The sequence below is a fragment of the Accipiter gentilis genome, chromosome 23, assembly GCF_929443795.1.
Source record: "Accipiter gentilis chromosome 23, bAccGen1.1, whole genome shotgun sequence".
Taxonomy (NCBI): Eukaryota; Metazoa; Chordata; class Aves; order Accipitriformes; family Accipitridae; genus Astur; species Astur gentilis.
The window spans coordinates 4,248,013-4,261,062 of record NC_064902.1 but is presented as its reverse complement, the minus strand read 5'-3'; the positions used below and the strand labels follow the sequence as shown (position 1 = coordinate 4,261,062).

Genomic DNA, 13,050 nt, shown 5'->3' with positions numbered 1-13,050 from the left:
AGTCTAAAATGAGTGACAATGTGTCATGGGGGGATTTAAAAAAATGAGAGAGGGGGGGTCGGATCGCTTAAAGAATCACCTCCAATTGTATTAGCAATAGGAAAATGATGTAATAGAAATCTGTATAAAAGTGTGACTTCACAGAGTTCGATGGCAAGGTTCACTCTATTCCTTAGTACACGGATGAAATGCACACAGGAAAATTAAATCAGAATCAAGCTAAACTTATGTATATAGGGACCGAAAACGTAACAGGGAAAAAGGGAGTGTGGGAAAGGGTAAGGGAGACCCTCCTGTTGAGTCAGGAGGTTCAGAGAAGACCCCCTTGCTTTCTAAACTCCTGTCGGAGTCTAGGTGCAGCTGGATTGACTCCTAGTCCCAGACTTGGTCAATGGCTTATATCTAAAGGGGTTATGAGTATAATAGCAGCCTAAAATTCATTCACAGTTGAATAAAAAAAATCACAACAGTAACTTAAGTATAAATTTGAAAGTATTACATCTTATAATCTACTTGCTATAACTTATTATATCCTATTCAGGTTAGTACATGTGCGTGCATAAAGATACTAAGAGAAATACATACAAGAGATAGGAGAGAGAAAAAGAGGTATATCTGTTAGAAATACCCCTTGAGGTCAGTGAAAATGCTTTGGCACTTGTCTCCATGGGCGAAGGGTTGAGCCTCAAGGAGCAGAGAGACTCGGCGCACGCCATGTTGGCTTTCAGTGACAAACCTCCAATTTTCGCAAATAGGAAAGCTTCCAGGCTCCGAGAGGCATCCTGCTCAGAGGGAGATGCTGGTCGCAGCCTGCTGCGGTCCAGGAGAGCTCAAGGGGCCTCCCTTAGCACCGCTCTTTATAGGTTGGGGAGATGATTGACTTTTGTCATCAACAAATTGCTAGAATCCCAGCTGTGCTGGAAAATTCCGAGACTGAGAATAACTCAAAACCCAGACATGGGATGCTCCAGGATTGTCAAGGGAGGACTGTAATGTCTCAAGGTTGTTATGAGAAAGAACTGGGTGCCAGTTGTTAAGAGAACTGGCTATCTCTACTCCTGTCCCCCTACCTTCACCGGGCAGCAGGAGCCCTCGAGACGCACAGCCTATCTCCCTGTCTTAGTTAGCCGCGTAAGAGTTCCTGGCACACTCGAGGGTCGTTTAACTGCCTGACTCGTTACACTTACGCTAAGGCCTAGCGAGCCTTCCCAAGTTCGTAAATCAGCCTGGAGAGGAGGAAAGAAATGTACCACTACGCAAAGAAATTATAAAATACTGCAAAAATGGTAATTGGACAGCTACAGAAACTTTTTCTAGTGTGTTTCGTAGAAATATTACTGAAGCGACATCTAAGGGGGAGATAGTTTAATTGGCTGTTGTGAAAGGCTGTTTTGGGGTGCCCACAGGACTGCGAAGGATCACCGGTTTATGTCTACCTATGACATCAGTAGGGGAATAGTCTTACTTGTGTCTGTAATGTCACTGTTGCCATCTCTGTCTTTAGTTTTCTTACTTGTCTTTTCCTGAAAGTATTTCTAGAAGAATGTTTTGGGGGTTTTCATATCTGATGTAATCCATTATGTCACTGTGATAAAACCTCTTTCCAAGTTGTGCTCAGCTGAACTGAATAGTTCTATCATGCAAAATGATTATTCTTTCCTTTTAGTTATAGGTGATTTATAGGAAATTTTGGATCCCTCAGTATCTTCCTCAAGTTTCAGTTATGTTTCGAAGGAGGAACTAGTTTTCCTTGAAATCCTTTTCCAAATAGTAGTGATATACTTGATAGCAGTGCGGTATGTGCCTACAGAGGTGGGTACGTACTAGTACAGTTCATTACCATCACAGATATAACGACATGACCTGCAAAAGGCCAGGAAGAGTTGGGAAACTCATTAAGATTATAAGCAGTCTTGACTCCTTCTTTGGTTTATTTTCTGCCACTAACAGGACAAAAGGATGCAGCATAAATCTATTAATGCTGAATTCTTAAAGGAAGTGGTAAAGAAAATCTAAACCTTGCCTCTTCCTCAAAGGTTCTTTTCTGCTGTAGTAACAAAGACTTTGTTTCTTTCCTTTCCGTGGTGCTTTTGCTCTGTAGGTATCATTTTGGGACTTCCCATCTTGGCGTGCTGATTTTAAACTTTCACTCTTTGTTAAGTGGTCTGGGCAGAGCAGGTTTTTTTCCTGCCCACCTATTAACAACATGGAAATTCCCTTGGAAAGATTAGATTAACAAATGCACTTCTGTTACTGTTTGGCAGAGATCTCAAATAAGTATTGGTCAGCAGCAGATATGGCTCCCTGAGGAGTCAGGGTTGAAAGCCTGTACAAAGAAAACAGCTCTTAAAGATGTTAGAGAATAGAACTGAAGTTCTTCATGTTTGGTTTGGTACAATCCCTTTGCTTTGTCTGCCTTTGCATGGGTAATGTTAGGTGAGGCCTGATGGCCATTCCAGGGTCCCTTTAGGACAGGGAAGGGATTGGTATCAGCCCCTCTGAGAGGAATTGCAAAGAAAGGTCACGCGCTCCGGACAAAGTGTTGCTGAATTGTTCCCACGGGTGTTAATAAAATTATGACCCAGTAAAACCATATTTCTGGCTCCTTATTTTCCTTCCTGTGGTTTATAGGGCTGTCCCCTTTACTCGCAGTAATTTATTATCTTGCTTTCTAATTGTAATGAAGATGTACTTAGGGTTGCACAATGGCACAAAATCAGGCAGTACTTGTATTAAGGCAGGCTACAATATGTCGTGTCCCTGTTTTTCAGCGCAACATTGAAATAATGGGATAAACATTTCCTCCCCAACGGTGTGTATTGAAGTATTTTGAGTAACTGCACAAACACTGAGCAAGGCTCTGGGATTTGTACTGACCTTCAGAAACTGAGAATAGAATTTGTCTCTTTTTTACATTTTAAAAAAAAAAAAATTAAAGGAGAGAGGCTGGGCTCAAGTCAGATGGTAAAAACAGTTGTCTGTGACTTTCTTTTTGCTCTGGACTGCTGAAAAGCTGAAAACTTTCCGAACTTCTTACTGGGAATGTTTTTTGGTTTGCACTTGGCTTTCATGGAAGCAGCCCATATTGAAAAAGACCTATTAAAAAAAAATTAAATTTGCTTATGGGAATAAATGAAGCTGTAAATCATGTAGGGATGTAGGGCTTAAAAAGTGGGGGGGCGGGGGTGATGTGGCAAAAATCCTCCTACAAACTTCTTAGTCCATGTCTTATTTCATCTTTATGATTTTCAGATGGCTAATTTATTTTTTAAATCTATTCTTAGCACTGTTTTCTGAATAAGAGTACAAAAAAGATTTATTTTTTTTTTAATCTTTAATTTTTAAAAGGCCATGAGGCTGTAAGGCACCTTAGGAGAGCATTACCGCTTCAATCTCAGCTGCAGGGAGAACTGACTTTAAAAGTGATTTTAATATTGATGAGCACTTGTAATATCTGCTTGTTTTGGAGTCTATTGTTATATATGAAAAAATGATCCACTTTTTCTTGCTCTTATTAGAGGGTTATATGAACTGACTCCATTGACAGCACTGTACATGAGCTCTTCCTTGTGAAAATGTCAGCGGTCCTGTAATGCAAAATGCTAGATTTGTTAAATACGCAAATCGCCATTCCTGTAGCTCATGCTCTGTTGCCCTGCGTAGATCTGCACAGATCCTGGCAACTGGGTAATGTCACACTCGGAGTTACCTGAGCCATCCTGAGCCATGTGTTTCTTGCTCTATAAAGCCCCCTGCTCACTAGTGCTGTCTCCTACCCAGGAACTGTATGTAAATGGCAGGCAGCGCTGCTTTAAGGTTATGCAAGGAAAAACCTGCTGCTAGCTCCCTTTCCCTATGATGCAATCTTGTTAATTCCTCTCCACTTGTTAATTTAGTTATTTTCTTGCTTTCCTTGAAGTAAAACCAAACCAAGACCCCTCTTGTGCTTGAGCGTCACGTGCCTTGCACCTCAAACGTACCAAAGAAGTGTTTGCGTAGCTAGCGGATGGCTACCATCATCATAAAATCTTCATTCTTGATAACTGAAGTTTATAAGCAGCAATGAAGTTTTGCCTTTTTCTTTAAAGATAGATACTTAGATAGCTAGAAATTGATTTTTTTTTTCTAAAGCATTTTAGAACCTTAGATGCAGTCTGAGGTCTTCATCCTTCCTTAGGGCAGTCTCATAAGCCTTCTACAGTGCCTTGTGCTTTGATGTTCTGTCGCAGTTGGCAAAATTTTGAGACATTCCAGTCTGTGATTACTTTTCACCTTTTGGAGGTTTGTTTGTTTTTGTTTTTGTTTTTGTTTTGGGGAGGGGGTGTGTTTGTTTGTTAGTTGGTTTGGTTTGGGGTTTTTTTTCATTTTTAAGTTGATAAACATCCCTGGAAAAAAGGAGTGCCACTTCTGCTGCTTTTGAAATTCATTCAGATGAACTGATGGAAAATAAGCTTTATAAAGCTCAGGCTCAGTGACATGCGACTAGGGCTGATACGCCATGAAAACCCGTTGGAGAGAGATGACAGATGTGCCTGTTCTGTAGGCAACACACACTTCTTCCAAGAAATTAAATGTCTTAATTCTTACTGGATTTGGCCTTTGGAGTTCTTTTGTAGCTGCAAAAGCTTTGTAACAGAAAGTGATGTTATTTCTCTGTATCTTTAATGTTGTGGCTATCAGCAGCTTTTTTTTTAACCTCTGACAGACAGGCTCATGTAGGTAGTGCAGAATGCAGCCCTACGTATTTCATTTGTATTACAGAAACCTCATTAGCTCCTCATCTGAGTGCTTTCAGGGTGCTGGTATTACTTCTAAACCCCTTTGAGACATGGGTCCTATTTTGGGTCTGATCGTCCACCATTTTCTCTATATGCATGGCTGGAGTCATCTGCTGAATCATCAGCTATTGTTGACATTAAACACAAATATTAATGCAGAGGGCATTATTCATGAGCTAACCAGCCGCTGATTTTGCATTTATTGTCATCTGGAGTTGAATGAGGGAAGTGTCCTGATGTTGCATACTGACACATATCCAGTGCCGTTTCAGCTAGGAAAGCCAGGGTATAGGCAAAGATCATAGGTCTTAATTTAATGAGATAGAAATGGTTGGCTTAAGTGAATAATTTCTTGCTTGTTTGAAGTTATTGAACTATTTTTATTGCATAAGTAATCATGTTGTATATTTATGTGCATAAGAAGTGCTACATAGGAGCTAATTTCCACAGCAGATGAAGTATTCTGTGTTGTTAAGAAAACAAAATATTTCTGCACAAACTCCATTTTTCAAAATGGAGAAATGCTCTTTCTTGAGGAAAGATTGCAGAGAGGGAAACGCTTCCACAGTGGAATCAGTAGTTAGACTCATTGTCAGCTAAACGAGTGAGAACTGGACCTCAGCTTCCCTGTAATGGCCCTGTAATGGTCTCATTTTCTTTTTCAGAACTGATAAACAAAACTGACTTACTGAGTCTCAGTGGAAAGACTCTACATGTCACAACAGGGTCAGCACCTGCTCTGATCAACTCCCCTGATGCTCTGCTCTGCCAGTATATCAACTTGCAGTTAATGAATGCAAAACCACAAGGTATGTAGGATACTGATCTCTCCTCATTTACAGGCCAAGCTTTTTGAGATACAAGTTTTGGACACCGTTGCTTACTGGTGAAGATAAATACGTATGTTTTCACTGGCAGATGGTGATTTTGTTTATTTTTTCCCTAGTATTTGCTTTCTAATAAACACAATGTTTATATTTAGCTTTTCTCTGTCTTTTCATAAAAGAAAAAGGAGAGCCAGTTTGAGATAAGCGACAGCATTTAAACGGAGCCCTTCAGCATTGTTTTCCTATTTCTAACCATCAGCTCACCTGTGCAGCTTATTTTAAAAGGCTGAGTCTAAAACTGACAAAAAGGAAGGAGGAGCCAGGTCTTTACCCAAGACATTGTAAACAGCCTGTGAAACATTTCTTAGAGCTATTTAGAAGCCACATGAATTGTATTATTAATCTGATCTGGAGTACAGATGTGTGTATGTAATTCTGTTTCACAGCTGCTAATCTTGTAATTTCTACTCTGAAACGTCACTTTGGAACAGCTATTCGTTGGAACAGTTATGTCACGTTGTTAGCAATTTGCTCTTAATCTCTGCCCTGGTATGAGTCCTTTCTGGACTGTCCATGTGGAATCTTATTGACACTACTGGGAACCTACGGGGACCAAAAATGTGTTTTTAACTGGGGATTTGATGAACAGAAGGTGCTTTGTGAGCTTCTGTAGTTCTTAGTGGTTTGTGTGTCCTGTTGAAATATTTCATGTTTCCCAGTCTCTAGGTTATCCTGCTGACCCATGTAAAGAATTCTGCAAAGTTTTCTTTTGTTTGTCAAGCTGTTAAAAATCACTTATACTTCTGATTGTATAATTCATGAACTTATTTACTGAATATTTGTAAGTAGGTCAGTATTGGTAATTACTCAGCACTATGAAGAAATAGAGATGAAATGGAAGAAGAAATCAAAAATTTCAATTTACCAAGATAAATGAAATAATATCCTTCCTCACCAATAGTGATTCAACTCTTTTTCTTGTTCAGAATGTCAGAAAGGAACAGTGGGAACTCTTCTAATGGAAAACCCTGTTGGTCAGAATGGATTAACGTACCAAGGTCTTCTACATGAAACGGCAAAAGTTTTTGGGCTCAGAAGCCGGAGGCTAAAATTGTTCCTGGATGAAGCGCAAACTCAGGGTAAGCACAAACTTTTGGTTTGCTTGTCCAAGGATACTTGGAAGTTTCTGTTGAGCAGCACCTAATGTGACCTGAGCTCTAGTTTAATTACTAAATGCACACTATTTACACATTGTTTTCTGGTTTTGCCCAGTAATTCAATATTTACTCAGTAAAATCCTTTAAGCACACATACACATTTAGAAATTCAAAGCTCTAATGCATTCCTTCCATGAAATGGCCAAGACAAATTCCGTAAAAGTTTCTTCCTTTTTAATTAGAAAGGTCAGTCAGCAATGTAAATGGTAGTTACATATTGCTGTGACTAAGCAGAATGAATCTCTTCCTTAGGAGTGAGTCTGAAGTGTGAGTATTTAAGAACCTGTTCAAATTGTTCCTGTAACATTCATATTGTTGCAGATATTAATTTTTTTCCCTTCCTTCCTTTTGGAGAATGGGAGTGGGTGGAAAAGAGTATCGAATCTATTTTAGAGTTGTGTGAGTAGGTCAGACTTGGTAGGGTACGGCAGCTGCAATTCATTCAGAATACCTGGGAAGTAGGAAGCTTTATCACATAGTCACATATCTGAAATGTTAAAGAATCTTCCAAAACCACAGACAGATGGTGAGGCTTAGAAACAAAAATCTCTGACTCATGACAAAGATAAGACTAAAGACGTAGCCTCCTGTAGTGCTAAAAAGTCAGGCCTGAGAAAGATTTGGGACTTCATTTGAGAGGAAGAATAGACTGGAAACTACATATAAAAAAAACCAACAGGTATTTCTGTGTATTCAGGAAAACTCAGCTCTTCAAATGAAATGATACAAAGGACTCTCTCTCCAGTTTATCATAGTGGCATGATTTACAAGCTCTTTGGGAGGGGTACGTGATACTTTACCTTGACTTATCACATGTTAGGTTACCTGTCCAGAAGTTAGACATCTTGTTTAAACTAGTTATCTAATCCTAGGATGGGGTGAATTTCCTTAGGAGGTGCCTGTCAGCTGATGAGGGAAGGAAGAGCGTAGCTCTCTAGTGTAGCTGGCTAAAACTGGGGTCACTTAGCCGCCCCCCTGAGCTGAAGGGATTCAGGTAGGATAGATTGGAATCAGGGCAAGGAAGGTGCGGGGATTTTGTTGTGGATTTTTGGTTGTTTCTTTATTTTCATGTGACCTGAACTCTGTTTATTCGAAAGCCATTTTGGTAAGTAAAATGGATCTCAAATGTTGATGAGACTTTCTAGTGATAGTTTGAGCTAATGCTAAAAATAATGTGCTGAATGGTGTTAACAAACAGAGAGAACCGGAGACTGTAGTGTTTAGAAACAGCACAAGGTGTAAGAACCAAGTATATCAACCACACTTCATTTGCATAAAGAAAAAATGTATTCATGTGCGAAACCTTGCTGACTAGGAATTTAGCCATTCTGGAGCAATTGATGTTATACATATTTCTTTTTTGGTTTCTGTCATTCATACAGGGCAAAAGGGGTTCACAGCAGCATATGGTTCAGTTAAGATACTAAAATAACTATTGTAGAAAACTTTTGAGCTTTGAAAGAGGGAAGTGACTGACAAAACAGGAAAATATATAGCCTTTTACCTGTATGAAATCAGTTGAATCACTGTAACATATTTGTGGTATGAATTCTCCAGAGCCGTTTAAACTTCAAATGAAGTCTATAAAGCGACAAATCACGATGATGTGAAAGATAAGATTTGATAACTCTTCAAAGGCTAAAATAACTGCTCTGGTCTTTCTTAGAGTCAGAATGTAGAGAACTTGGTCCTGGAGCTTTATTTGTGTAGCAAACACATGCTTATGCTATATAGCTATGCGTCTGCTATCTCAGATTTAATTCTCACTATGCAGCTCTCTTTATAACATTTTTTTAATTGTACAAACACTTAAAAGGTTGTACTTTATCTTCAGATCTCTTTATAAGATAAATAAGTGCTGCATATAAAACAAACAGTTTGATGCCTGTGGAAAAATATTAGGTCAATTAATGTTAGTGTGTATTGTTGCAACTTTGTAATCCTCTGTTCATCTTTTTATCTATATATTTCAAGGTCCTACCTTCAAAACAAAAAAAGTTCAGTCTCTTCAGTAGCTTTTTTCATAGTTTATTCTAAAAATAAAAAATTATTTGCTGTTAACCATTTGAACCGTTTGCTGAAAGTAACCCATGAATTGGAAGGTTGATACCTGTCTTATAAAAAGAAAAAAAAATAAATCACTTAGTGGGAAATGAGTTATCAGTTTTGCAAACATCATTTTAATAGATGTTGTCAGGTACAGGCAGTTGGGCATCTGCTGTCTATTGCATAAAAGCTTGCCAACTTTTCATTAAAAAATGTGGTTTTCGCCCCCCCCCCCCCCCCCCCCCCCCCTTTGTAGTACTGGAAAAACATTCTATAAATAGATGTCAAAGTGGTGACCGTTGCTTATTCATGAGATTTAAACACGAGTTACAGGTAGCCGATTCAAAGACACATTCAGGATGAAGGCAATACTTGTTAACATGATAAGTTCAAAGCCTTCCTTTGGAGGAACTGGCACAGAAGGGAGGATGTTCTTATATTTTGTTGATAAATCAAGTTTCCAATTTCTAAAAGTAATTGTTGTGTAAAACACTGTTGAAAATAGTACCTTCGTGTAGTTCCTCATTTTTCAGGATTTTAAAAATAAATAACTAAAAAAAAAGACTTTGAGACCAAGTTCGTAGTTTGTTTGGCTGCTTCTGCAGACCAAAATAACTTTTTTACGTACTGATGTAACATTTCATGGGGAGGGAAGGAAGGTTAATGAGGGAATAAAGCCCTAATTGCTGAATTGGATTATTCCTCCACACTTTTAGCTCTGTAGATGGGTATTCAGCTGCTTAAAGCAGAAGCACTACACAGAAGAGAACTCCTTAAAACCAGTACCATCAAGATCCGTAAGGGCTTTTTAATTCTTTAATTAATAGATGGCTTTTAAACTTCAATGCAGACTATATCTGCTCAGTCTAAAAATGAAATATTTTTCAAAGAAAGATAGGGGCCTTAATGTTAGAAGGAGCGTGCATACTGTTACATGGAAACAAAACTCCTTGCTGCCATTTCTAGAATCAGTTTTCACTTGGACATCATGTTACTGAAAACTAAGCGGCTTTTACATTATCTCCATGGATGCACTTCGCAGACTTGCCTCCCCCCACCGCACACACGCTGCCTTGGTCTCTCTCAGCTGGAGGTGAGCCCAAGTTAGAGCAGTGTGAATAGCAGACGTCAGTTCTGTGATACACTGCAGTACACTACAAAATGGTTTCTACTGAAAAAAACCACCCAGGCATTCTAAATGTTATTAATCTGTCATTTGTGCTAACGCTAGTGCCAAAATTTAAAATTATCTTTTACTTGCTTGTGTTGTGTATAGGGATTCTAGTGTGCAGCATAAACACTGTAACCCCCAATATTCTTTTGCTTTGGTTTCAGTGGATGTATTTGTGGTTACCACTTTGAAGTTTCTTACCACTTTGAAGTTTCTTAGTAAAGAGACCTCTGGTATCTTTGTTATTCAGATTACTTTTGTTCCAGAGCTCTACCTCCCAGTATTCAAAACAATCTGCTCTGTTAATGGCGTAGTTTGCTACAGCTGATGGCTGCTGGGAAGCCTTGAGCTAAGAAGCACCTAACTTCTTGGGAAAAATGCTCTCTGTAAGGTGGCAAGAATAGTGAAAGAGATTTCCAGTTCCTACCAACTTTGCAGCCACAAAGTACAATTATTCTGTGTTTGTGTTTCATAAATAATTACAAACCCTGAATCAGCCTGTTGGAAGTATGCTGTATCCTTAGAAGACGTTTCTGGGGAGACTTTATCCTATTACTGTTCCAAACTGTGCGTACAGCTATGAAAAGACTTAAGGAATTGATCTGGTGTGGTATGAAATTCTTCATGCATACTTGACAAGATTGCAACATTAGTTTTTTCAGCAGATACTACTACAATCCTTTCTTTACATATAAAACTCAAGTTAATGTATGCATGTTTTTATTCTTGCACTCCTTCGCATGTACATTGTTTTATATTCTGTCAGAGATGGGATACTAGAGGAGATGGATCTCTATATGGCCATTCTTACATAATGTTTATAAGGGATTCTGATTTTCAGTGCATTGTGGTGTATTGTTAATATTGACTTCATATCATGGCGTTATGAAATAGTTTTCTGAACTAGAGATAATTCTGTTTGGATGTGAAGCTGGGAGCTCTGGGCTGACATAGGCTTTCAAAAAAATGTACTTTGTAGCCTAGAACAGTACCTTCAGCTCTTGCAGTGGCAATCCTGGCGAGTGGTGACCCTTCCTTTAATGTACCATGCTTTAACAGGAGGGAATTTTCAGCTGAGCAGTTTCTGTCCTAGTCCCATTTTGATTGAACCAGCAGAACTGTCTGAATAAATGAGAAAAAAAAAATATTAAAAATTCATAGTTTTACCTGTAAGCAAGAGCACTAACTGTGTTCTGTCTCTCTCTTGTTTTCTTGGTTCAGAGATCACAAAGGACATCTCCATGAAGAACTTGAACATGAAGACTGTGTATGTTTGTGTTACACCCACCACAGCTGAATGTTGAGAATTCCATTTTTATGAATAAAACCATGTAGACTTTTTACCACAAAAAATGAAGTCAAATTAAATTAGTATGCTTTTAGATGAACATCCAAGTTGTGTACGGTACTTTTAACATCTCAAATTGCACACAGGATGTTTTCTACCAGTGCATGTCTAATATGCTGCTCTTCGGTTTCGAATACAATGTATTTTCATTATGTTATCTTATGATACTGTAAAAGCTGTTCAGAAAAATTTCAGAACTCCTTAACCTTAGATATCTATGCAGTAATTTGCCTGAAAGAAATGGGACTAGTACCTCAGTGATGCTGTTGTCTGCCTGCCCTTTATGCAGAGGGCATCTTTGATTTTCTAAACCATGGGTTACCTACAAGGCTCTATGATATATATATACCATGTTACAATAGCTTTGAAACTTATTTAAGTTACCTGGATTTGTTCATTCATACTAGCTGGGTTTCCATGAAGTATGTGGCTGTTGATTTAAAATACTCCCTAATTTCAACACTTGGAACAATAAATTTGCTTCATCTCCAAACGCTTGTTTCCCTGAGTTCAGAGTACTTTGCTTCCTTACATTTTCTAAAGAAGATAACGCTTAGCCCACTGTATAGATCAGGAAAACCTAGAGAAACTCAAAATCTGAAAACATCCACACTGAATGCCAGTGACTGTTTGGATTGTGATACTGACAGGTTTGGGGGATTTTGTTTGGTTAGGTTTTTGGGGGAGGGTTGTTGGCTTTGATTTCAGATTTAAAAGCAGTTTTAGATTGAAATTAGTGTTGGTTTTTTAGTTTTCATAATAATCGATGTAACTTGCCAAATGTTTTAATGGTAACTTTTGTATCTGTAGGTAAGTGAAATAACAGGCAACCTTTTTTAAGTTTGAGGATGTTTTTTGACTAGTTGTCTTAAACTAGAAACTTAAGCACACTTAAGTTTCACTGCATTTCAATAGTGTTGTTAATCAGCGTTGAAACTTGCTGTTGTACAGCGTACGGAACTTCAGAAGGTATACGTGCATGCAGCTGCCTTCACTGCTGTGCCGTTATTATTAGCTTCCTGAGAACAAGATTACGTACACTGCGAACAAGAGTATTAAAGGAGAGTAATATTTTGTAAGAATAACAAAGTCTTGCTTGGCATGTTTTTCCGTTGCTCTGTTTTTCATCTTTACACTATGAATATAAACCAAAGCTTTTTTGTGATAACACTGTGTTAGTGGGAATAACTATAACTGTGGTTCTGTGTAACTGCTGTGCTCTAGTGGACCATACCAAAATTGTAAATACTCATTTGAAGTAAATCAAGTCTCTGGCATTCAGCTTATATAAAATTATTTTTATCAGTGTTAAAAATGTCAGTGTCTGAACCTACTGAAACACTGGCTTGTTCAGTTTAATGAATACTGGACATTACCCTCTACCATTCCCTGTAAGTCAGTTTGCTTATCTTTTTATTGACATAGTGACATGGAAATGAAATTTGTATTGGTTTTGGGTTGGTTGGGTGGGGTTTTTTCACATTAAAAATGTCCAGCTTACGTCTTCTGCAAAGGTAAGACTGCTATTCCTAAGCTGAATAACTTTGCTTTATTATGGAGAATAAATGAAGATGGTAAATGACTGCAATCTAACCTCATTCTTAATGAGACAATGTAAGGGAACAACATTACTTGCTTTTTAAAGACTTACTTGGGATTTAGC

The 13,050-nt window shown here is 38.3% G+C and overlaps 1 protein-coding gene across 2 annotated transcripts in view; it reads left to right on the top strand.

Annotated features, from left to right (window-relative positions):
• IARS1 (isoleucyl-tRNA synthetase 1) overlaps positions 1–12,810 on the top strand; it is a 113,750-nt gene extending 100,940 nt beyond the window's left edge. For both annotated transcript variants that reach the window (XM_049826141.1, XM_049826139.1), the window contains exons 33-35: positions 5,444–5,587; positions 6,592–6,744; positions 11,261–12,810. In XM_049826141.1, coding sequence (XP_049682098.1) covers positions 5,444–5,587; positions 6,592–6,744; positions 11,261–11,343 — 380 coding nt within the window. In that variant the 3' untranslated portion in view covers positions 11,344–12,810. The remainder of the gene's footprint in view (positions 1–5,443; positions 5,588–6,591; positions 6,745–11,260) is intronic.
• The last annotated feature ends 240 nt before the right edge of the window (positions 12,811–13,050 follow it).